The sequence below is a fragment of the Carcharhinus amblyrhynchos genome, chromosome 13 (assembly GCF_965287045.1).
Source record: "Carcharhinus amblyrhynchos chromosome 13, sCarAmb.v2.hapA, whole genome shotgun sequence".
NCBI classification, from domain to species: domain Eukaryota; kingdom Metazoa; phylum Chordata; class Chondrichthyes; order Carcharhiniformes; family Carcharhinidae; genus Carcharhinus; species Carcharhinus amblyrhynchos.
Genome location: NC_137336.1, coordinates 80,121,625 through 80,145,604, shown reverse-complemented (window position 1 = coordinate 80,145,604; position 23,980 = coordinate 80,121,625). Strand labels below are relative to the sequence as shown.

The 23,980-nt window shown below is 44.9% G+C and overlaps 2 protein-coding genes across 5 annotated transcripts in view; both read right to left on the bottom strand.

Annotated features, from left to right (window-relative positions):
* Window positions 1–2,125, bottom strand: part of LOC145352005 (uncharacterized) — a 43,493-nt gene extending 41,368 nt beyond the window's left edge. For 2 of the 4 annotated variants that reach the window (XM_080201868.1, XM_080201869.1), the window contains exon 1: window positions 1,921–2,119. The gene's annotated coding sequence lies outside the window, so the exon portion shown is untranslated. Of the gene's footprint in view, window positions 1–1,655; window positions 1,675–1,920 lie in introns of those variants that run through there. The other 2 variants (XR_013888482.1, XM_080201874.1) reach the window with 2 other exon arrangements.
* A 9,707-nt stretch (window positions 2,126–11,832) lies between these two features.
* On the bottom strand, window positions 11,833–15,228 carry LOC145352006 (uncharacterized). Its single transcript, XM_080201876.1, has 2 exons — window positions 15,164–15,228; window positions 11,833–14,775 (listed from the first exon to the last, which is right to left on the bottom strand). Exon 2 carries the CDS (start codon window positions 14,760–14,762, stop codon window positions 13,662–13,664), a length of 1,101 nt encoding a protein of 366 aa, XP_080058002.1. The 5' UTR covers window positions 14,763–14,775; window positions 15,164–15,228; the 3' UTR covers window positions 11,833–13,661.
* Window positions 15,229–23,980: the final 8,752 nt, after the last annotated feature.

The window sequence follows — 23,980 nt, the reverse complement described above, 5'->3', positions numbered from 1 at the left end:
GACATTTCTTCACCCAAAGCATGGTGAGCCTGTGGAATTAATTACCATAGGAAGTAGCTGATGCTAAAACATTGAATGCATTCAAGAGGCGACTGGATATAGCACTTGGGGCAAATAGGATCAAAGGTTATGGGGAGAAAAGCAGGATTTGGCAGGCTATTGAGTTGGATGATCAGCTATGATCATAATGAATAGCACAGCAGGCTCAAAAGGCCAAATGGACTCCCCCTGCTCCTATCTTCTTTGTTTCTATAAGTCACTTTGTGCAGAGTGAGAATATATTCAATGAATCAAATACTTTCTCTCCTGGCCACTGGGACCCTGAAACCCTGACCACTCTACTGCTTCACGAAGGTGGCTGCACATAAAACTGGAAGGCCCTGGAATTGCAAATGCAAGATCTGCAGGTTTTTGGAAGGTATTGCAACCTCCAATGGGTGTTTCTGGGACCTCCACATATCCACCTCCCAGAGTTTCTTTCCTTCCCAGAGAGTTTCATTGATTTGAGCTCAAAATGTAACCAGATTTATCACCCCTGCCCCCCATTCTCTGATATGAACCATCCTCCACTTGCTGAACCAGGTTGGTGGCTGTTAACCCGGACCTATTCCTGAGAGGGAGAGGCTCTGTTGCTCAAACTAAAGAGCTGACAATTATTCTGAAGAGATTGTGGATCAACAGTGTTTCCAAAACCTCCCAGTCCAGCCACCCGCTCTATCATGACACAGTGGCACAGCGGTTAGCACTGCTGCCCTCACAGTGTCCAGAACACAGATACTATTCTGGTCTTGGGTGACAGTGCAAGTTCTCCCCAGGTCTGGATGGGTTTCCTCCACGTGCTCTAATTTCCTGTCACAGAGCATAGATGTGCAGGTAAGGTGGATCTGCCATGCTCAATGTGTGGAGTTACAGGCATAGATGGGGCAGAGAGTAGGGCTGGCATGGGGTGCTCTTTCGCACAATCAGTACAGATTATTTCTGCATTGTATGAATTTGATGCTTCTATGGGACTCGCTGCAGAGGGGACAATTAGTTGCTCGTCATCACTGTGCATGCTCTAGCTGACAACAACTCTAGGCCAATAAGAAGGAGTGTGCCCAAAGTGGTTAGTTCTCAAACCATAATAAAGGCAAAATGCTACAGATGCTGGAAACTGAAATCAGAACGGAAAATGCTGGAAAATCTCAGCATATCTAACAGCACTGGTGGAGAAAATAGACATGATGTGGGTATGCCGGCGTTGGACTGGTGTAAACACAGTAAAAAGTCTGACAACACCAGGTTTTAGTCCAACCTATTTATTTGATAATATACTCACAAGCTTTCGAGGGGACTGCCTCTTCGTCAGGTGAATGGAGAGTTCTGGCCTCAGACATCAGTAATCTCTAAACTGTCTGTGCTTTATATGCTCTGTCTGAGGCCAGAACTCTCCATTCACCTGACGAAGAGGCAGTCCCCTCGAAAGCTTGTGAGTATATTATCAAATAAATAGGTTGGACTAAAACCTGGTGTTGTCAGACTTTTTACTGTGTTTACGGAGAAAATAGAGCCAACGTTTCGAATCAGAGCTGAAGATAAGGCAGGTTTTATCTTGTGGGAAAGGGTGCTGTAATTGAGGAGTATGGCAAAAAAAAAACAAAGGAATTACAACCCACCCAGGATAAATCTTGTCCTATTTTCCCATTCTTCAGCTTTAACGAAGGGTCATCCAGATTCGGAATGTTGGCTCTCTTCCCTCTTCAACGATGCTGTCAGGCCTGCTGAGGTTTCCCAGCATTTCCATTTTACTTCTCAGACCAATCAGGCAAACAAAGGGGCGTCACAGAGACCGGGCTCCATTAATGCTCAATCCTCCAGCCGCAGACTGACCCCTTTTTCGACTATTCGCCCAGAGGGACGGACAACAAATGTCGGCCTTACCCGTGAAGCTGTCGCCTGGAAAACCCCGAACAACCGTCTTTCAAATGCCGTCCCCAAACTCGCTGTTCGTGGCCCGAGGCCTACGCGGGGCTTTTATGAATCCCTCCAGCTAACTTGCTGCCCCCATCCTTCCTTCCCTCCCTCCCTTCATCGCCCGCTGACAGTTACAGGCCAACAACTTCAGCGAGGAGCCCGAACCGACACTGCGCATGTCCCGTCCCCCGCCCCCGCCCCGACACTGCGCATGTCCCGCCCCCCGCCCCGACACTGCGCATGCCCCGCCCCCCCGACACTGCGCATGTCCCGCCCCCCGACTGAATGTCCGGTTGATTGACAGCAACGCCGCACCAATCGGAAAACGCGGACTGGGCTCCAATCGGAGTGAAGGAGGGGCGGGGCTGAGCCTGGATCTTCCTTCAGTGAAGCAGAGATCCAGGGTCGTGCTGTGGATGCCAATTCCATCAGACAAGCTGGTGGACAAGCTGAGTCGCCAAAACCCAGCCTGCAGGTACAGCAGGTGGTCAGGAAGGCGAATGGGATGCTGGCCTTCATAGCGAGGGGGATTGAATATACAAGTAGGGAGGTCTTGCTGCAGCTGTATAGGGCATTGGTGAGGCCGCAGCTGGAGTACTGTGTGCAGTTTTGGGCGCCGCACCTGCGCAAAGATATTTTGGCCTTGGAGGGAGTGCAGAGGAGGTTTACTAGGCTGATACCGGAGTTGAGGGGGTTGAGCTATGAGGAGAGGCTGAATAAACTAGGCTTGTACTCATTAGAGTTTAGAAGAATGAGGGGAGCTCTCATTGAGACGTATAAGATGATGAATGGGATGGATAGGATAGAGGTGGAGAGACTCTTCCCTCTCAAAAAAGACAGTAGGACTAGGGGGCACAGCCTCAAGATAAAGGGGGGGCGGTTTAGAACGGAGTTGAGGAGGAACTTCTTCACTCAAAGGGTGGTGAATCTCTGCCCGTTGAAGTGGTGGAGGCTGCCTCGCTAAATATTTTTAAGACGCGGGTTGATGGGTTTTTGATAAGAGAGGGGATTAAGGGTTATGGGGAGAGGGCGGGAATGTGGAACCGAGCCACGACAGATCAGCCATGATCTTATTGAATGGCGGGGCAGGCTCGAAGGGCTAGATGGCCTACTCCTGCTCCTATTTCTTATGTTCTTATGGAGTTTCATTGCAATTCATAAAAATGTGGAATTGCGAGCTCGTTTCAGTGAGGGTGCCAAAAAAAAATCGTTGAATACCATAAAACTAATGCTGCCCTTCAGGGAAAAGAAATCTTACACAATCTGCACATGTGAATCATAGTAAGAAGCCTGACAACACCAGGTTTAAGTCCAAACGATTTATTTGATAGTAAACTTTAAATCTGTTGGACTTAAACCTGGTGTTGTCAGGCTTCTTACTGTGTTTACCCCAGTCCAACGCCGGCATCTCCACATCATGTGAATCATGTCAGCCAAATGGCTAATTCAAACTGTCCTCTGAAATGATCCAGCAAGCCACTTGGTTGACAGGAAATTAAGGGTGGGCAACAAATGCTGGCCTTGCCACTGATGCCCAAGGTTTTTCTCTGGTCAAAACAATAGAAAAGTTACTTACTCTTTAGAAGGCGTGAGTCTAAGTGGGGGAACGTAGTGATCTTGAAATACAAAGATACCAATCACTAAAATCTGTCTCACAGGTTACCAAAGTGGTAACAATCCTAACACCTGGTTTTATTTCTCCAGGGATTGAAAAGTTGAGCCTTACATCAGTGGTATTGAAATTATTGGAGAGAATTCTTTGAGACAGGATTTATTCCCACTTAGAAATAAGTGGATGTATTCGCGAGAGGCAACATGGTTTTGTGAAGGGGAGTTCGTGTCTCACTAACTTGATTGAGTTTTTCAAGGAAGTGATGAAAATGATTGATGAGGGTAGGGCAGTGGATGTTGTCTACATGGATTTCAGTAACACCTTTGACAAGGTCCCTCATAGCAGACTGGTGCAGAAGGTGAAGTTGCATGGGATCAGAGGTGAGCTGGCAAGAGGTATACAAAATTGGCTCGGTCAGATGGTAGCAGTGCTTCTCTGAACAGGGCTGTGACAAGTGGTGTTCTTCAGGGATCAGGTTTGGGATCTTCGTTGTTTGTCACATTTTCCTCCAAAATACATAAATGGTTTGATTAGTAAGTTTGCAGATAACACAAAGGTTGGTGGATTTGTAGAGAGTGATGAGGACCATTAGAGAATACAGCAGGCTATAGATCAGTTGGAGACTTGGGCAGAGAGATAGCCAAAGGAGTCTAATCCGGACAAATGTGAGATAATGCATTTGGGAAGGTCTAATACAGATAGGAAATACACAGTAAATGGCAGAACCTTTATGAGTATTAATAGGCAAAGCGACCTGGGTATACAGGTCACCAAAAGTGGCAACACAGGTCAACAAGGTATCAAGAAGGCATGCGGCATGCTTGCCTTCATCAGCTGGGGCATTGAGTTTAAAAATTGGGAATTCATGTTGCAGGTTTATAGAACCTTAGTTAGGCTGAATTTGGAATATTGTGTTCAATTCTGGTCGCCATATGACCAGAAGGATGTGGAGGCTTTGGAGAAGATGCAGAAAAGATTTACGAGGGTGTTGCCTAGTATGGAGGGCATTAGCTATAAGGACAGGATAGGGAAACTTGGTTTGTTCTCATTGGAACGATGGAGATTGAGGGACGACCTGATAGAAGTCTACAAGATTATGGGAGGCATGGACAGAATGGATAGTCAAAAACTTTTTCCCAGGGTGGACGAGGCAATTACTAATAGACATAGGTTTAAGGTGTGAGGGCAAGTTTCAAAGGAGATGTATGACGCAGGTTTTTTTTAAACACAGAGGGTAATGGGTGTCTGGAACTTGCTGGCAGGGGAGGTAGTGGAAGCAGATACGATAGGGACTTTTAAAGGGGCATCTTGACAAATACATGAATAGGATTGGAATGGAGAGATATGGTCCCTGGAAGGGTAGGGATTTTAGTTAAGTCAGGCAGCATGGTCGGTGCTTATTTGGAGGGCCGAAGGACCTGTTCCTGTGCTGAAATTTTCTTTGTTCTTTGTTGTTATGTTCAGCCTTGTTTAGGACACTGTGTAATTCTGGTTTCTGTATTATAGAAAGGTCACCAAATTATACAGGCATTGGAGAGGATGCAGAGAAGATGGACAATGATTCCACAAAATATGCGTTTACATCTCAGGAATTGATTGACACAGTGACTACTAAAAATGAAGGCTGAAAATTGATCTAATAGAGATCTTTAAAATGATGAAAGGTTTTGATAGAGAGGATCAAGAGAAAATATTTCCAAATGTGAGGAACAGCAAAACTGAAGATCATCAGCATAAGATAGTCACCAAGAAATCCCATAGGGAATTCAGTAATAAGTCCTTTAGGCAGACAGCAATGAGAATGTGGAACTCGCTACAACAGGGAATGATTGAAGCGAGTATTTTTTTTATTTATTCATGGGACATGAGCGTCACTGGCTGGCCAGTATTTCTTGCCCAGCTTTCCTTGAGAAGTTGGTGGTAAGCTGCCTTCTTAAAATGCTGCAGTCCCCATGCTGTGGGTTGCCCCACGATGTTGTTAGGGAGGGAATTCCAGAATTTTGACCTAGCGACTGTGAAGAAGTGGTGATATATTTCCAAGTCAGGATGGTGAGTGGCTTGGAGGGGAACATGCAGGTGGTGCTCCCATGCACCTGCTGCCCTTGTCCTTCCACACGGACCATTGATAGTCATAGCAGACATGCCTAATTTCATTCTAGATGGAAATGGTTGTGGGTTTGGAAGGTGCTGCCTAAGGATCTTTGGTGAATTGCTGCAGTACATCTTGTAGATAGTACACATTGCTGCTACTGAGTGTCAGTGGTGGAGGGAATGGATGTAGTGCCAATCAAGAAGGCTGCTTTGTCCTTGATGATGTCAAGCTTCTTGAGTGTTGTTGGAGTTGCACCCATCTAGGCAAGTGGAAAGTGTTCCATCACACTCCTGACTTATGCCTTGTATAGGGTGGACAGGCTTTGATGCATCACGGGATGAGTTATTTGCCGTAGTATTCCTAGCCTCTAACCTGCTGTTGTAGCCATTGTGTAAATGTAGCAAGTCCAGTTGAGTTTCTGGTCAATGGTAACCTCAAGGATGTTGACAGTGGGGGATTCAGTGATGATAACACTGAATTCTAGGGTGATGATTTAAGTGTCTCTTATTGGTGACGGTCATTGCCTGGCATTTGTGTAGTGTGAATGCTACCTGCCACTTGTGAGCCCAAGCCTGGACATTGTATAGACCTTGTTGTATTTGAATATGGGTTGCTTCAGTATCTGAGTATAGTACAGATACATTTAAGGGTAAACTGGACAAACAAATAAATAAGGCTTAAGATAATACATTCATAGATTTCAATGAGGGAAGACTTCATGGAGGCTGAAGCAGAGAAAACTGCCTAATGTGGGCTGGTTGTAGTGAATAGCCTGATTCTATGCTGTACATCCTGCGTAAGAGGAAAGAAATCAAAAATAGGGAACTTTTATCTTACATTATCATCATTCTGCCAAAACCCATTCTCCCTTGTTCTGTGTTAAAATCAGGTTTTATCAAAATATTACAGCAGCAATGTTCCTTTAAATATGCAGATCAAGGGTCATGCTCAGTGGAGCAACAAAACTGTGTCCTCATTATGCCTTTGCACTGGACCCCTAGAGAAACCAGATGTTAAGGTGTCCAGATCAGCAACAACGTGTCCTGATCCCCCATGCCAATACTAGAGTTAAAAAAGTCCACCAATGCCTCTACTTTCCCAGAAAACTAAGGAAATTTGGCAAGTCCTCTATGACTCTCACCAACCTGTTTTTTCAATAAAGCTTGTTTTGTTAAAAGGTCCTGAATTTGTTAGTGAAATTACGGAGCATCCTATCTTCACATTTATGCCAAAATAGAAAAATTGTTAGGGTCTAGTCCTGCTTCATAATATATCTTGTGATTTGGCTTCAGGAATCTAACAGTGGAAAGGAGGAGAGAAAGGGGGAACCATAGAAAATACTAACCTGAGAAACCAACTGGAACAAACAGGACACTGAATGATGTGAATACGCTTGGAAATATAGATTATGTGATTCCCAGTGTGCTTATATGTGGAGTGGGAGAGAGCGGGGGAGTGCGGGAGTCCAACCAATGGGCAGTTCTCCAGCCAATGGCAGCGCAGCAAGGGGACAGGGTGTGGGATGGAGCTCAGATGTTGTGGAGCGGATTGAGAGGCACTGGCCCCAGCTCAGAGCAGCTGGGTCAGCACAGAGACTGTAGTGAAGACTGGGGTTGCTCTGGGCAGGATAAGCAAAGGCAAATATAAAATTATACGTAATGATATAATGTACTATTTATTCACTGCATATAAAAGTAAATAGATACTAAAAGTAAATAGGGTGTGGAAAGTCTGCAGAAGGATCTAGATAGGCTGGGCGAATGGGCCAGAAACTGGCAAATGGAATTTAATGTTGGCAAGTGTGAAGTTGTCCACTTTGGTAGGAATAATGGTAAGAAGGACTATTACTTACATGGCGAAAAACTGCAGCATGCGACGGTGCAGAGGGACCTCGGTGTCCTTGTGCATGAGTCGCAAAAACCCAGCCTGCAGGTGCAGCAGGTGGTCAGGAAGGCGAATGGGATGCTGGCCTTCATAGCGAGGGGGATTGAATATAAAAGTAGGGAGGTCTTGCTGCAACTGTACAGGGCATTGGTGAGACCGCAGCTGGAGTACTGTGTGTAGTTTTGGTTGTCGCACTTACGCAAGGATATTTTGGCCTTGGAGGGAGCGAAGAGGAGGTTCACTAGGCTGATACCGGAGTTGAGGGGGTTGAACTATGAGGAGAGGCTCAATAAACTAGGCTTGTACTCGTTAGAGTTTAGAAGAATGAGGGGAGATCTCATTGAGACATATAAGATGATGAATGGGATGGATAGGATAGAGGTGGAGAGACTCTTCCCGCTCAGAAAGGACAGTAGGACTAGAGGGCACAGCCTCAAGATAAAGGGGGGGCAGTTTAGAACGGAGTTGAGGAGGAACTTCTTCACTCAAAGGGTGGTGAATCTCTGGAATTCTCTGCCCGTTGAAGTGGTGGAGGCTGCCTCGCTAAATATATTTAAGACACGTGTTGATAGGTTTTTGATAGGCAAGGGGATTAAGGGTTATGGGGAGAGGGCGGGAAGGTGGAACTGAGACACAACAGATCAGCCATGGTCTTATTGAATGGCGGGGCAGGCTTGAAGGGCTAGATGGCCTACTCCTGCTCCTATTTCTTATGTTCTTATAAACTTTTAAGAGCATGTGAGACAACAGCAACCTGACCAAGAGCCAAGCCTGTGTCATCTACAATAGTGAGACCTGGACAATATTCTTTAGTCAAGGAGAAAAGGATGAACAATTTCTACCTTTGCAGTCTCAAGATGTATCACTAGCATCTCAAAGTCGCCAACTCAGGAAACCTGGCACATGCTAATTTCATTGGCATCCACTTGTTTGAAATTCATTCATTGTGCTGGTTCGGTCACATGCATTGGGTGGATGTGGACGGTAAACACAGACATCTTCTGTACAGTGAACTAGGCACTGGTTAACAATCCTGTGGGGTTCCAGGACTCCAATAAAAGCAGGATATGAAGGTCGTGGGCAGTGATACTGACAACTGTTGGCAGACAATGACTGAAGGCAGTGGCACAGTGGAATTATCACTGGAGTAGTAGTAATCTAGAGACTCAGGTAATGCTCTGGGGTCCCAGGTTCAAATACAACCATTGGAAAATTGAATTTTAATCTGGAATTAAAAATCTGATGACCATGAAAACATTGTTCTAAAAAACCCACCAATCCTCCTCTGGAAAGGAAATCTGCCGCCTTTTATCTGTTCTGGCCTACTTGTGCCTGGCCCACAGTAATGTGGTTGACTCTCAAATATCCTCTAAAATGGAGGGCTGTTCAGGATGGGCAATAAGTGCTGGCCAGTAAACGATGCCCACATCCCATAATTTTTTTTTAAATTGCCACTGACTGTGGCTTTTGGAGGCTGACTACTCGGAAGGGTCTTGGAAGAGGTGAGAAGAAATGGAAAGCTCAGCTGGCTGAGTAAAGGACCCAGGGAAACAGAGACCAGTGCAAATGCAGCAGAGCCCATCATGAGAGAACAGGACCCCTCAGCCACACCAGGTGATGTTTAACACAGTGTAAATCAGCCCATAACATTCAATGGGCATTATCATCAGTGAAGCCCTAATTGTCAACATCCTGGGGATTACATCTGACCAGAAATGAACTGTTGTTGCAACAGCAGGTTTAAAGTTATGAATCCTGTGACATGTAACTCACCTGTTAATTCCCCTTGGCCATCCATAAGGTAAAAGTCAGGCGTCTAATGGAATAATCTTCCTTTGGTGAATGCAGGTGATACAAAATTCAACAAACTCAACACCAGCCAAGACAAAGCAGCCCACTTGATTGGCACCTCTTCTACAAACATTCACTCCTTCCACCAATGACACAGTGGCAGCTGTGTGCACCATGTTCGTGCAGGAACTCACCCAGGATCCTCTGACAGCACCTTCCAAACCACAACCTCTCACATCTAGAAGGGCAGCAGATGATGGGAACACCACCACCAGGATGTTTTCCCACTCACCATTCTGATCGCTATCCCTTCACTGTTACAGCATCAAAATGCTGGAGTTCCTTTTCTAAACAGCACTGTGGGGATCCTATAACACACTGATTGCAGCGGTTGAGGAAGGCACTCACAACTCCATTCTCAGCGGCAATTATAAATGGGAACAAATGCTGAACTATCAATGCACAAGAAAGAGTATTTTAAAAATCTCAGGAGATGGAAGACTGCCAAAAAAAATACTTTTATGAACAAGCATTTTGCATCTTCTTGTCGGTTGAAGACATTAAAATCATCCCAAGAACAGCAGATAATCAGGGTTAAAAGAAGGAAGCAACTAAAAATAATCACAATTACCAGAGAGAATCCACTTGCAATCTATTGGGATTATGAGATTTCAAGTCTTCCCGACCTAATGGAGTGTGTTTGTTTCACTTCGCTCATGGGATTTGGGGTTTTGCTGGCAGTGCCAGCGTTTATTGTCCATCCCTAACTGTTCTTCAACTAAATGGCTTGCTAGGCCATTTCAAAGGACACTTAAGCGATGTTGTGGTTCTGGAGTCACATTTAGGCCAGGGTTCCTTCCCTAAAAGACATTAGTGAGCCAAATGAGCTTGTATTACAATCGAACAATGGTTTTATGATCATCCTTCAACTTTATGTTCCAGGTTTTATTGAATTTAACTGGTGGGATCTGCTCTGGTGGGAATGATCAGCAAGATCCCCTTGCACTGGCTTCTGTTTCAAAGAGAACATTACATAAGAACATAAGAAATAGGAGCAGGAGTAGGCCATCTGGCCCTTCGAGCCTGCCCCGCCATTCAATAAGATCATGGCTGATCTGTCGTGGCTCAGTTCCACTTTCCCGCCCTCTCCCCATAACCCTTAATCCCCTCTCTTATCAAAAACCCATCAACCCGCTTCTTAAAAATATTTAGCGAGGCAGCCTCCACCACTTCAACGGGCAGAGAATTCCAGAGATTCACCACCCTTTGAGTGAAGAAGTTCCTCCTCAACTCCGTTCTGAACCGCCCCCCCTTTATCTTGAGGCTGTGCCCCCTAGTCCTACTGTCTTTTTTGAGCGGGAAGAGTCTTTCCACCTCTATCCTATCCATCCCATTCATCATCTTATACGTCTCAATGAGATCTCCCCTCATTCTTCTAAACTCTAACGAGTACAAGCGTAGTTTATTCAGCCTCTCCTCATAGCTCAACCCCCTCAACTCCGGTATCAGCCTAGTAAACCTCCTCTGCACTCCCTCCAAGGCCAAAATATCCTTGCGCAGGTGCGGCGCCCAAAACTGCACACAGTACTCCAGCTGCGGCCTCACCAATGCCCTATACAGCTGCAGCAAGACCTCCCTACTTTTATATTCAATCCCCCTCGCTATGAAGGCCAGCATCCCATTCGCCTTCCTGACCACCTGCTGCACCTGCAGGCTGGGTTTTTGCGACTCATGCACAAGGACCCCGAGGTCCCTCTGCACCGTCGCCTGCCGCAGTTTTTCGCCACGTAAGTAATAGTCCTTCCTACCATTCTTCCTACCAAAGTGGACCACCTCACACTTGCCAACATTAAATTCCATTTGCCATTTCCTGGCCCATTCGCCCAGCCTATCTAGATCCTTCTGCAGACTCTCCACACCCTCCGCACAATTTGCCTTTCCCCCAATCTTGGTGTCATCAGCAAATTTCGACACCCTACACTCGGTTCCCTCCTCCAGATCATCTATATAAATGGTAAATAGCTGAGGCCCCAGCACCGACCCCTGGGGCACCCCACTAGTCACCAACCGCCAATCCGAATAGCACCCATTGACCCCCACTCTCTGCCTCCTATTTGACAACCAATCCTCTATCCACGCTAACACCCTACCCCCAACTCCATGTCCTCTGACCTTCTGCAGTAACCTCTTGTGAGGTACCTTATCAAACGCCTTCTGAAAATCCAGAAAGACTCTCTGAGTTACTAGTCCGGTGAAACTACCACTAAGCAACTGCCCTTAGATTCATAAAGGGAGTGGCTGCTGTGAAAGTGGATGCATTGGTTTTAATCTTTCAAAATTCCACGGATTCTGGAAATGTCCAGAAAATTGGAAATGTAACACTGTTATTCATGAAGCGGGAGACAAAAATACCAGTTAGCCTAACATTTGTCACTGGGAAAATGCTGGAATCCATCATTAAGAAAGTCAGCAGAGTCAATATGGCTTTGTGCAAAGGAAATCGTGCTTGACAAATTTAGTAGATTTATTTAAGGATGTAAAAAGTAGGGTAGATAAAGGTAAACTAATAAATGTAATATATTTGGAAAATACATTCTAAATGGTGCCACGTTAAAAAAAAGTAACTGCACAAGATAATACTGTATGACTTTGGGGTAATACATGAGCATGGATAGAGAAGAGATGGGATAAATGGTCATTTTCAAGTTAGCAAACCTTTACTTGTGGGGGAGCACAGGGATCAATGTGGGGCATCAACTATTTACAAGTGATGTAAATTATTTAGAATAAAGGACTGACTGCATTGTAGCCAAATTTGTTGCCGTACGAAGATAGATAAGAAAGGAAGTTGTGAAGAGGAAACAAAGAGTTGGCAAAGGTTATAGATAGGAAAGGTGTGGGATAAATTTGGAAGATAGAGTATAAGGTGGGAAACATGTGGGTTTCCACCAAGGTAAGAATTTGGCTTACTCAACACAGGAGGGGAGGTGAGGGACATCATCAGATCAGGAATAGATCACGAGTAGATCATTTAGCCTGATTGCCATTCAATCAGAAGATGGTTGATCCGTCAACCTGTAGACCTCCATCCCATATTCCATAATACTATTGGTTAACCTTGACAATCATGCCTGTGGTAACACTTGCAAATCTGAACAAGTAGCTATGGGAATGAATTCATAGAATCACTACACTGCAGAAATTCAGCCCATCGAGCCTGTGCCACCAACAACTGCACTCAGGCTATATCACTGTAATCCCATGTATTTACTTTGTTAATCCCCCTGACACTACGGGGTAACTCAGCATGGCCAACCCACCTAATCTGTACATCTTTGGAGTGTGGGAACACATGGAGGAAACCCATGCAGACATGGGGCGAATGTGTAGACTCTGCACAAACAGTGACCCAAGCCGGAAATTGAATCCGAGTCCCTGGTGCCATGAGACAGCAGTGCTAACCACTGTGCTACTGTGCCGCCAGTGCTGCACCAGAAGAATGTAAATGGCTAGTTTCATCTGTTGCTCAAATATTCAGATTTGAAAAGTGTCTAGTATAACTCAAGTAATGCTGGGAATGTAAGGTATCTTGAAAATTAGGCCATTGGGTAAACCAGCCATTTTAAATTTGGCCAATAGGTGAAGCCAGCCATTTTAACATTGCTACTATGCAACAGCAACATGAGTGGTATTTTCCACTAACGGAATGCAGTTTCAAGTCAAAAAAAAATTCTGTCTGCAACACAGATCAGTAATGTGATATGAATTTCAGTGTCACTATGATGTTTGTAGGTTATATACTCCAATAACTGCTGGATCAAATCACATTTTATGCCCCTGTGGGAGCCTGAAATAGCTAAAGTACTAATCATACTCAACCAGATAATACCTGTAAAATCCAGAATGCACCAGATCATTAGATATGATTCTGTGACTCAATAACAATTGCTGAACATTCCATATTGCACTAAGGATTACACCAGCAACCAACTTAACATGATCAGTCAAGCTCACAATATGGCTTGCTTACACAGCTAAAAGCTACACATATTCATCAATTGAGAACTGTCCTCAACATGTCCAAGTATTGCGCCATTTGCAAATTAAATAAAAGTGTGAAGGATAACAGTTCACCGGTGAATTCTCCATCGCAGAGTTGATTTTTAACCAATTAGCACCATTTTCTGAAGCAGTATAAATTATCGTTCCATTTGAAATTTGCCAGTCTACCAACCATCCTGATGACTGCAAGATGAAAAGCTTGAATAGTATGTCTCCCTTTTTCTCGGTAATACTAAAGTCAGTACCTGCTGAATTGGAGAAGAGCATTCAGTTGTGAACTTGCTGGTGTTTCAACAAGTAGGATGATCGACTGAATCCCTTCCCACAAATGGAGCAGGTGAAGGGCTTTTCTCCAGTGTGAACTCGCTGGTGGCTCACCAGGTTGGAGCCTTGAGTAAATCCCTTCCCACATACTGAGCAGGTAAATGGATTCTCCCCAGTATGAACTCGCCGGTGACTCAGAAGATTGGAAGCTTGTGCAAATCCCTTCCCACACACAGAGCAGGTGAAAGGTCTCTCACCAGTGTGAACTCGCTGGTGTGCCAGCAGGTCGGTTGACTGATTAAAACCCTTCCCACAGAGGGAGCAAATGAATGGTCTCTCCCCACTATGAACTCGCTGATGTCTCAGCAGGCTTGATGATAGAGTGAATCCCTTCCCACACACAGAACATGTGAATGGCCTTTCCCCAGTGTGAAGACGCTGGTGTGCCAGCAGGCTTGTGGACTCAGCAAATCCCTTTTCACACACAAAGCAGGTGAATGGCCTCTCACCAGTGTGAACTCGCTGGTGCCTCAACATATTGGAGGCTTGAGTGAATCCCTTCCCACACACTGAGCACGTGAACGGATTCTCCCCAGTGTGAACTCGCTGGTGTGTCAGCAGGTTAGAGGCATGTGTGAATCTCTCCTCACAGACAGAACAGGCAAATGGTTTCTCTCCAGTGTGAACTCGCTGGTGCGTCAGCAGGTCAGATGACTGAGTAAATCCCTTGTCACATAAAGAGCAGGTGAACGGTCTCTCCCCAGTGTGAACTCGCTGGTGTCTCAGCAAAGTTGATGACAGAGTGAATCCCTTCCCACACTCGGGGCAGGTGAATGGTCTCACCCTAGTGTGACTGTGTTGATGAGCTTCCAGCTCAGACGGGTGACTGAATCCCTTCCCACAATCCCCACATTTACATGGCTTCTTCGTGGTTTGGTCATACTCATGTTGCCCCAGGTCAGATGATTGTTCAAAGCTGCCTCCACATATGGAACCTGTGTACAGTTTGTCCAATTTGCAAATGCTGCTCTTCTCTTCCATGTTGCCAACATCTTCAGATCCTGACAAGTGATGTGAATCAGACAGATTGGTCTTGTAATTCATCTGAGTTTTCTGTCTGCAGATTGAAGGAAGTTTCAATCAGGAATAACCAAAAAGTGCAGGAGGAATTCAGTACAATTTACTAGCTTTCCAATATGTTATTGTACAACTTGCAATCTCTCATCTCTGTACTGAAATCAGCCTCTCTCTCAATGCCGACTTAAATCATAAGTGAATAAACAAGGACAATGTCCTTTTAAATATGCCGGACTGGTGCCGGGAGACGCGCATGCTCAATCAGCCAAAGCGACAGGATCAGCTCTGCGCCTGCGCTGTGGACTCCTGAGGCAGTCGAACGTTGAAAAACAGAATCATCGACGGAAAATGACATTTCCCCAAACGGAATTAGTTCGGGAATGGTGGAAAGGCGGGCGGAGGCAGAGAAAATCAAATAAAATGCAAACCTGTGAGTCCGACCCGGATAACGGGTTACCGAGCGCCAGGCTGCAACACAACGCTGAGAAGCGTAGACCACGTGATGTCGGAGGGTGGTGATGGCCGTGAGTGATGTCAACCTTGACCAATAGAAAGAGCTTGGGGCGGGGCAGGAGGACCGAAGGCGTGAACGGTCCTCCAACCAATAGCGGCGCGGCAAGGGGGCGGGGCGTCTCGTGGTCGTCCAGGGGTGCTGTAGCGAGTTGTGAGCCGCTGTAGCCAGGTGAGAGCCTCTGAGTGAGCACAGAGATGGGAGATGTTCCATGACAGGCGGCTGGAATCAAAGGCAACAAACATATCTATCATGTAAATATTTTTAAACTTACATACTAAACTATATATGGATCCAGAACAAGAGGACATAGATTTAAAGCGATTTGCAAAAGTAACAAATGTGCAAATAGAGGCTGAAGGGTTCATTAATACATCAAAAAACAAATTATACTGAAATTTAACTTTAAGGACCATATTAAGAACATAAGAAATAGGAGCAGGAGTAGGCCATCTAGCCCTTCGAGCCTGCCCCGCCATTCAATAAGATCATGGCTGATCTGTTGTGACTCAGTTCCACTTTCCCGCCCTCTCCCCATAACCCTTAATCCCCTCTCTTATCAAGAACCCATCAACCCGCTTCTTAAAAATATTTAGCGAGGCAGCCTCCACCACTTCAACGGGCAGAGAATTCCAGAGATTCACCACCCTTTGAGTGAAGAAGTTCCTCCTCAACTCCGTTCTAAACCGCCCCCCCTTTATCTTGAGGCTGTGCCCCCTAGTCCTACTGTCTTTTTTGAGCGGGAAGAGTCTCTCCACCTCTATCCTATCCATCCCATTCATCATCTTATACGTCTCAATGAGATCTCCCCTCATTCTTCTAAACTCTAGCGAGTACAAGCCTAGTTTATTCAGCCTCTCCTCATAGCTCAACCCCCTCAACTCCGGTATCAGCCTAGTAAACCTCCTCTGCACTCCCTCCAGGGCCAAAATATCCTTGCACAGGTGCGGCGCCCAAAACTGCACACAGTACTCCAGCTGCAGCCTCACCAATGCCCTATACAGCTGCAGCAAGACCTCCCTACTTTTATATTCAATCCCCCTCGCTATGAAGGCCAGCATCCCATTCGCCTTCCTGACCACCTGCTGCACCTGCAAGCTGGGTTTTTGCGACTCATGCACAAGGACCCCGAGGTCCCTCTGCACCGTCGCCTGCTGCAGTTTTTCGCCACGTAAGTAATAATCCTTCCTACCATTCTTCCTACCAAAGTGGACCACCTCACACTTGCCAACATTAAATTCCATTTGCCATTTCCTGGCCCATTCGCCCAGCCTATCTAGATCCTTCTGCAGACTCTCCACACCCTCCCAGCAGAATATTACCCAGCAGAATGGGAATTGGTGGAGAATCGAGAATTCCCAACACAGCAGCAAAACATTAGAACCCAAACCCTACAGTCAGACGTGAAGTCATTGTGTCTGAACTAGTGGAAAGAACAAGTGATGTACTTTCCATGCGAGGGGACACTTACATTTCCTTCCCCACAATATGAAGATGCTGATCTTGCATCAGATCCTTTGAATGTTCAAAGTTGGAGGGAAAACGGGATAACTTATTTTGTTCTCTTGAATTGTCTGCTTGTTCTCTCTCCAGACTGTGCTGCTGTATCAGAAGGTCGGATGACTGTGGAGCCCCTTTTTCATTTTCAGGCAAAAAAAATCTTCTCCCTGATCTGACTTCTTTTCAGCTTACACTGGTAATGGAGTTATTCCTTAAAGTAGACAACAATTGTTTGCATTTATACAACATCTTTAATGTAATGAAAACATCCTGATTTGCTAAAGTTAAACACAGTAAGAAGTCTGACAACACCAGGCTTAAACCTGGTGTTGTCAGACTTCTTACTGTGTTTACCCCAGTCCAACGCCGGCATCTCCACATCATGCTAATATTAAGGCAGTGTGTGCTTGTGTTTCTAATTTAGTACCAAAGACATACTGATATAATTTGTATACAAGAAAACTGAGAATGCACATATTTTGCCAACATTAATCTGACACCATAAAATGTTTCATCACATTGTATAACATTCTTGTAGCTTAGTATGATCTTTGCCTTGGTGGATCTATTTGGAATGAACTCCAAATTGGAATTATTTGTGTATTTATGATTTGTTTTTCACACACCTTTATTTTAGCCAAATGTCTTGAAGCTGAAAGTCTCTCAGGCATATTTATTCCGACAACCTTAAAGCTGTCTTTCTTGTTCACAGTTGTCTTTCTACTGCCAATTCTTTTAGCCCGTTTATTTTTCATAACCTGGTCCCAACTGAATCCTTCCCAATGATACAGATTTTGTTCCCAAAAATGTATCATGAAGCAGAAATTATTGAGTACAGTAATGTAGGAGGTAGCCTTTCTTAAGGAAGCCAAGTTTAAAGTGTATTTATTAGTGTCACAAGTCCACTTACATTAATACTGCAATGAAGTGACTGTGAAAATTCCCTAGTCACCACACTCTGGCACCTGTTCAGGTACAATGAGGTAGATTTTAGAATGGTCAATGCAACTAACCAACATGTCTTTTGGACTGTGGGAGGAAACTGGAGCACCCAGAGGAAACCCATATGGGCACGAGGAGAATGTGCAGTGAACCAAACTGGAATCAAACCCTGGTCTCTGGGGCTATGAGGCAGCAGTGCTAACCACGGTGCCACCATGCCACCCACAATTTGAAAATTAACCATTACATTAGTTTTACACATACAAATGTTTTTCTCCAAGATGAGGGAGTATGATAAAGTGGTGAAGATGGTGCCTGTTGCCTTTTACTTTCTCATGCTGTAGGAATTAGTTTTTATACAAGGATATGAGCTGTCTCTTTGAGGGGTATTTGATAGCTTAAGTGGTAAGTTCCAGACTATCCCTGAGGTTTAAAATATTACACAAATAAAATGTGAACTTGATAAAACTGAAGTTACTCATCTCACAAGCACTGAGTGCAGATAGCACACTTGATTATTCGAGCCCCCACATGCTGCAGCCTTGACACATTATCTGTCCTTCCATCCTTACTGTATTTTAAAATAATTACTTACATAGACTATGCACTTATTTATAAAGTTGATTTTACCATGTAAAGTGAACAGGGAACCTTCTTTTCCAGAGGGAGTATCATAGAGTTACCAAAGCAAGTTCCTCCTTGGGTTCGGCTTCAGTTCAGTGACACCGTTCTTCAGCCTCCATCACTCAATCTGTACCTTCGCTATCTGGAGAAGCCAACGCAAAATCAGTTTCAACCCGAGGGCTGTCACTGGCAGCGGTTTTTGCCATGGCTAACAGTGTGCATGGCTCAGGCAAGGACTGTCTGCTTCTGAAATGGTTTAACTGCTTCTTTATGGTTTTACCTGAATGTTGATATTGTAAGATACTAATCCCATTTCCTCTGTAATGATCCTTGGGTTCCATTCCCGAAGTTCCTTACATGAATGAGATCATCTGTTGCAAAAGTTATTTCTGTCCTTGTGCAATCAAATTTTCCTTTTTGGTCCTCCTGTTGGGATTACACCTTCCTTGCCAAATTTGGGAATAATAAGCACAATCTGGTATGAAACTATTGTCCCACGAACAGCTCTGTTAGAGCAACTGAGCTGTTGTTGTGCAGTGTAGTCCCATAATCAAAAAAAAAATCATGCCAGTTTAGTCTCTGTGGATGCTGCTAAATTTTTCTTCATACCACTTTCGAAGGTTTGAACCACTCTTCTGCAAGCCCATTTGGCGATAGCTGATCAGGTGCAGTCCGGATGTGTTGAATACCAATGGAGAGCATGAAGGTCTGGAAATCACCAAAGGCCACATCTTTATTGGAAACTAAGACTTATGGTATTCCATGTGTGCTCAAACTTTGCTGCAATTTCTTGGTCATATTCTACATAGTCATAGAGCTCATGCAGTGCACCTCTGATCTCTTGGAGTGTACATCCACCATGATTAGAAACATATGACCCATAAAGAGACTTGTATGCACACACGCCCATGGCCTGCTGGCCCACTCCCATGAAGGTAGGGTGGTTGAAGGTGGGAGTTTGATTGTCCTGGCACAGATCACATTGCATTACCAAGTTTTATATATAGGAATTAAGATGAAGCTGATATCAGAATCAAGATCAGGCCACCAGATGAAACCAAATTACTGCAGGTGCTAGAATCTGAAACAAAAAGAGAAAATGCTGGAAAATCTTAGCAGGTCTGGTAGCATCTGTATGGAGAGAAAAGAACTGACATTTCAAGCCTAAATGACCCTTTGTCATCCAAGCTAGACAAGCTTTGACAAAGGGTCATCTGAACTATGAACGTGTATGTTCTTATGTTCTTTTTGCTCCTTACTGATGCTGCCAGACCTGCTGAAATTTTCCATCATTTTCTCTTTTGGTTTTAGGCCATCAAATATGGCCTGGCCAGCATCTTCATTTTTGATATTCATGGGTGGACACTATGTAGTTCTATTAATATTGGATGTTGTCCTGCCAACAGAAGAATTACTCGGGACCCCCAAATAATGACCTCAACCTCAGCACTTGAGGTCAGATTTCTTAATGAGTTTGGGATTCATTTCTGCAGAGGTTGGTTGAAATCCCCTGTGTCATATCATATGCCTAATGTTGGATAGAGTTGAATCTTTTTAGGTCTTGGCTTCAATTTGCCTTGCTAACACTTGGAAGGTCTCCAAAAAGATCAGAGTCATTGCACCCTCTTCTATTGCTGGTAAAGGAGTCAGGCTTGCAGGTAATGGGAGGTGGCTCAGTGCATCAGCATTAGTTATAAGAACATAAGAAATAGGAGCAGGAGTAGGCCATCTGGCCCTTCGAGCCTGCCCCGCCATTCAATAAGATCATGGCTGATCTGTCGTGGCTCAGTTCCACTTTCGGCCCTCTCCCCATAACCCTTAATCCCCTCTCTTATCAAAAACCCATCAACCCGCTTCTTGAAAATATTTAGCGAGGCAGCCTCCACCACTTCAACGGGCAGAGAATTCCAGAGATTCACCACCCTTTGAGTGAAGAAGTTCCTCCTCAACTCCGTTCTAAAACGCCCCCCCCTTTATCTTGAGGCTGTGCCCCCTAGTCCTATTATCCTTTCTGAGCGGGAAGAGTCTCTCCATCTCTATCCTACCCATCCCATTCATCATCTTATACGTCTCAATGAGATCTCCCCTCATTCTTCTAAACTCCAACGAGTACAAGCCTAGTTTATTCAGCCTCTCCTCATAGCTCAACCCCCTCAACTCCGGTATCAGCCTAGTAAACCTCCTCTGCACTCCCTCCAAGGCCAAAACATCTTTGCGCAGGTGCGGCGCCCAAAACTGCACACAGTACTCCAGCTGCGGCCTCACCAATGCCCTATACAGCTGCAGCAAGACCTCCCTACTTTTATATTCAATCCCCTTCGCTATGAAGGCCAGCATCCCATTCGCCTTCCTGACCACCTGCTGCACCTGCAAGCTGGGTTTTTGCGACTCATGCACAAGGTCCCTCTGCACCGTCGCCTGCTGCAGTTTTTCGCCACGTAAGTAATAGTCCTTCCTACCATTCTTCCTACCAAAGTGGACCACCTCACACTTGCCAACATTAAATTCCATTTGCCATTTCCTGGCCCATTCGCCCAGCCTATCTAGATCCTTCTGCAGACTCTCCACACCCTCCGCACAATTTGCCGTTCCCCCAATCTTGGTGTCATCCGCAAATTTCGACACCCTACACTCAGTTCCGTCCTCCAGATCATCTATATAAATGGTAAAAAGCTGAGGCCCCAGCACCGACCCCTGGGGCACTCCACTAGTCACCATCCGCCAATCCGAATAGCACCCGTTGACCCCCACTCTCTGCCTCCTATTTGACAACCAATCCTCTATCCACGCTAACACCCTACCGCCAACTCCAAGTCCCCTGACCTTCTGCAATAACCTCTTATGAGGTACTTTGTCAAACGCCTTCTGAAAATCCAGAAAGACCACATCCACCGGCTCTCCTCTATCCACCGCCCTAGACACATCCTCATAGAACTCCAGTAAATTTGTCAGACACGACTTCCCTTTAATGAAACCTTGCTGTGTCTGCTCTATCAAGCAATTCCCTTCAAGATGCCTCGCAATTTCCTCCTTAATGACGGATTCTAACATTTTACCTTCCACAGACGTTAAACTAACCGGCCTATAATTCCCTGCCTTTTGCCTGGCACCCTTCTTAAACAACGGCGTAACATTCACCGTTTTCCAATCTTCCGGCACTTCCCCGGAATCCAGCGATGTCTGGAAAATAACCACCAATGCATCCACTATAACCTCCACCATTTCTTTCAGAACCCTCGGATGCATTCCATCCGGTCCTGGGGACTTGTCCACAATCAGCCCCTCCAGTCTGTCGAGCACCGCCTCTCTAGTAACAGTAATGTCATTAAGACCCTCCAGTCCTACCACCTTTCCATCGCTAACACCCGGCAAATTATTCACGTCCTCCGTGAAGACAGAAACAAAAAAGTTATTCAATACCTTAGCCATATCCCCATCCCCTACCACTAGGTCCCCTTTCTCATCCTCTAAAGGACCAACGTTCACCCTAGCCAGCCTCTTCCTTTTTATATATTTATAAAAACTCTTGCTATCCTTTTTTATATTAAGCGCTAGCCCAGCTTCATAGTTTCTCCTACCCTCCTTTATCAACTTCTTTGTCAATCTTTGTTGACATTTAAACCTCTCCCAATCCTCTTCTCGCCCACTACTCGTAGCTACTCTAAATTCCTCCGCTTTTAATTTAACACTTTCCTTCACCTCCTTCGTTATCCACGGCTTATTACCTCTCCTCCTACAGTCCTTTTTGACCATCGGAATAAATTTCTGCTGAGCACCAAGAAAGATCTCCTTAAAGATCCTCCACTGCTCCTCAGCAGACCCTCCCTCCAATGCACTCCCCCAGTCCACATTCGCCAATTCTTCTTTCATCCTACCGTACTCCCCTCTATTCAGACAAAGGACGCGTGTCCGGGAACCCACTTTCTCCTCCTCCATCTGCACCAGAAACTCCACCATACAATGATCACTCTCTCAGGGTCCCAGGGGTGTGTTCCAGAATATATTCATAAGCTGCCGATAACAATGTGCAGAATTGTACAATTGTGATTGGGACAAATGGCTTTGTCATTTTTGAAGAGGCTCAGTAAGGTCAGTAACTATAAAAATACCATCCATTTTAGATGTATTGCTCGAACTTCTTCACATCAAAACCTTCCTTTTAAAATTTGAAATATTGTTGCTCTGCATCCAAGTGGGTCCTGGAGGCATAAACAATGGGCTTCTCCATTTCATCTTTCCCGCAGTGTGATAGCAATGAATCAACCCTGTACAGCGAAGTGCCACAGGTTAAAATAAGTTCTTTTTTCAGGCCAGTAAATTGCTTTCAGTAATTGATGCTTAACCTTAGAAAAAGCTTCTGCTTGTGGCACTTCCCAAGACTATCTTGCTACCTGATAACTTAGCAAACATCTTTGATCCGGGGCACTGCGGATCTTTCGAATTTGGAGACCCAGTTGACTGTCAGTTTCGAATCCCTGCGAAGATGGACTGATTTGGCAAGCTTACAAACATGGACATGGTCCATTCTGCAAATTGCAAAGGCCTTATTAGGCCCAAGCTTTCAAGGCACCCTAATTCAGTTTCCACTTTCTCCAGCATAGAGTAAGCACTGATCTGGCTCTGAAGTACCTTGGTGCAACATTAGGATTAACACAAATCTGGGCCTTGGTTCCTTCTATTTTCCCCAGCCCCTCCTGTAAAAACTCCAGGGTACCTGCTGACAACCTTGTACAATCCGCCACACTTTGCTGAAGATCTTCACCCAGTTAAACCAAATCTGCATCCATTCTGTTCAGTCACTCAGCATCTTTATACATTCCAATATGGTCACCTCTCAACCTTCTAAATACCAATATGCATTGGCCCAATTTGGCCATTCTTTTTCCATCAAACAAAAGCCTTAATCACAGCAATCGGTTGAATGAACATCCTCTGAACTGGTTCAAATTCAGTTATATCCTTTAAGTAAAAAGACCAAAACTATACACCTTACTCAAGATGTGGTCTAACTGAGGTTCTCTAAAACTGTAGCAAAACTTCCCTAGTTATATATTTTATTTCCTTTGTGATACAAACATAAGAAATAGGAGCTGGAGCAGGCCACTCAGCCATTTGAGCCCATCCACCATTCAATAAGATCATAGCTACTCTTTTACTTCAAAGTCATTTTCCTGCACAAGGTTGGCATCCCTTGATTTTTTTAATATGTAGGAATTATATTGAAGAGAGCATGCAATTTCAGGGAAAGAACCAGAACAGATCTTGCAATTCTTATGTCAATAGAAGATAAAGCATTGGAGCTAGGAGACCTGAAGCAATCTAAGCACAATCACCGAGTGAGATCAGCTGTGGAGCTGGGAGACAGTGTGGTTCAAGGGGACAAGAGACCCTCTGGTGATCACTAAATGTAGTGCTTGTGTGTCCATCATTGGTAATACAAAGTAGTCTGAAGGACACTTGGAATGTGCACTCTCCTCGGATCACTCTTTTCTCTCTCACTGAAATCAAGGCTTGTCATGACTGGGACAACCATCCACCTCTGAGGAGGAGGAGATTTTGATACTGTCATTGTCAAGGCTGAGGGTCAGAGAAGTAAATAACAGGTGCAGGTTATGGGACATCAATCCCATGGCTGATTGTGCCAATGATGTGGAGCAATAATATGAAG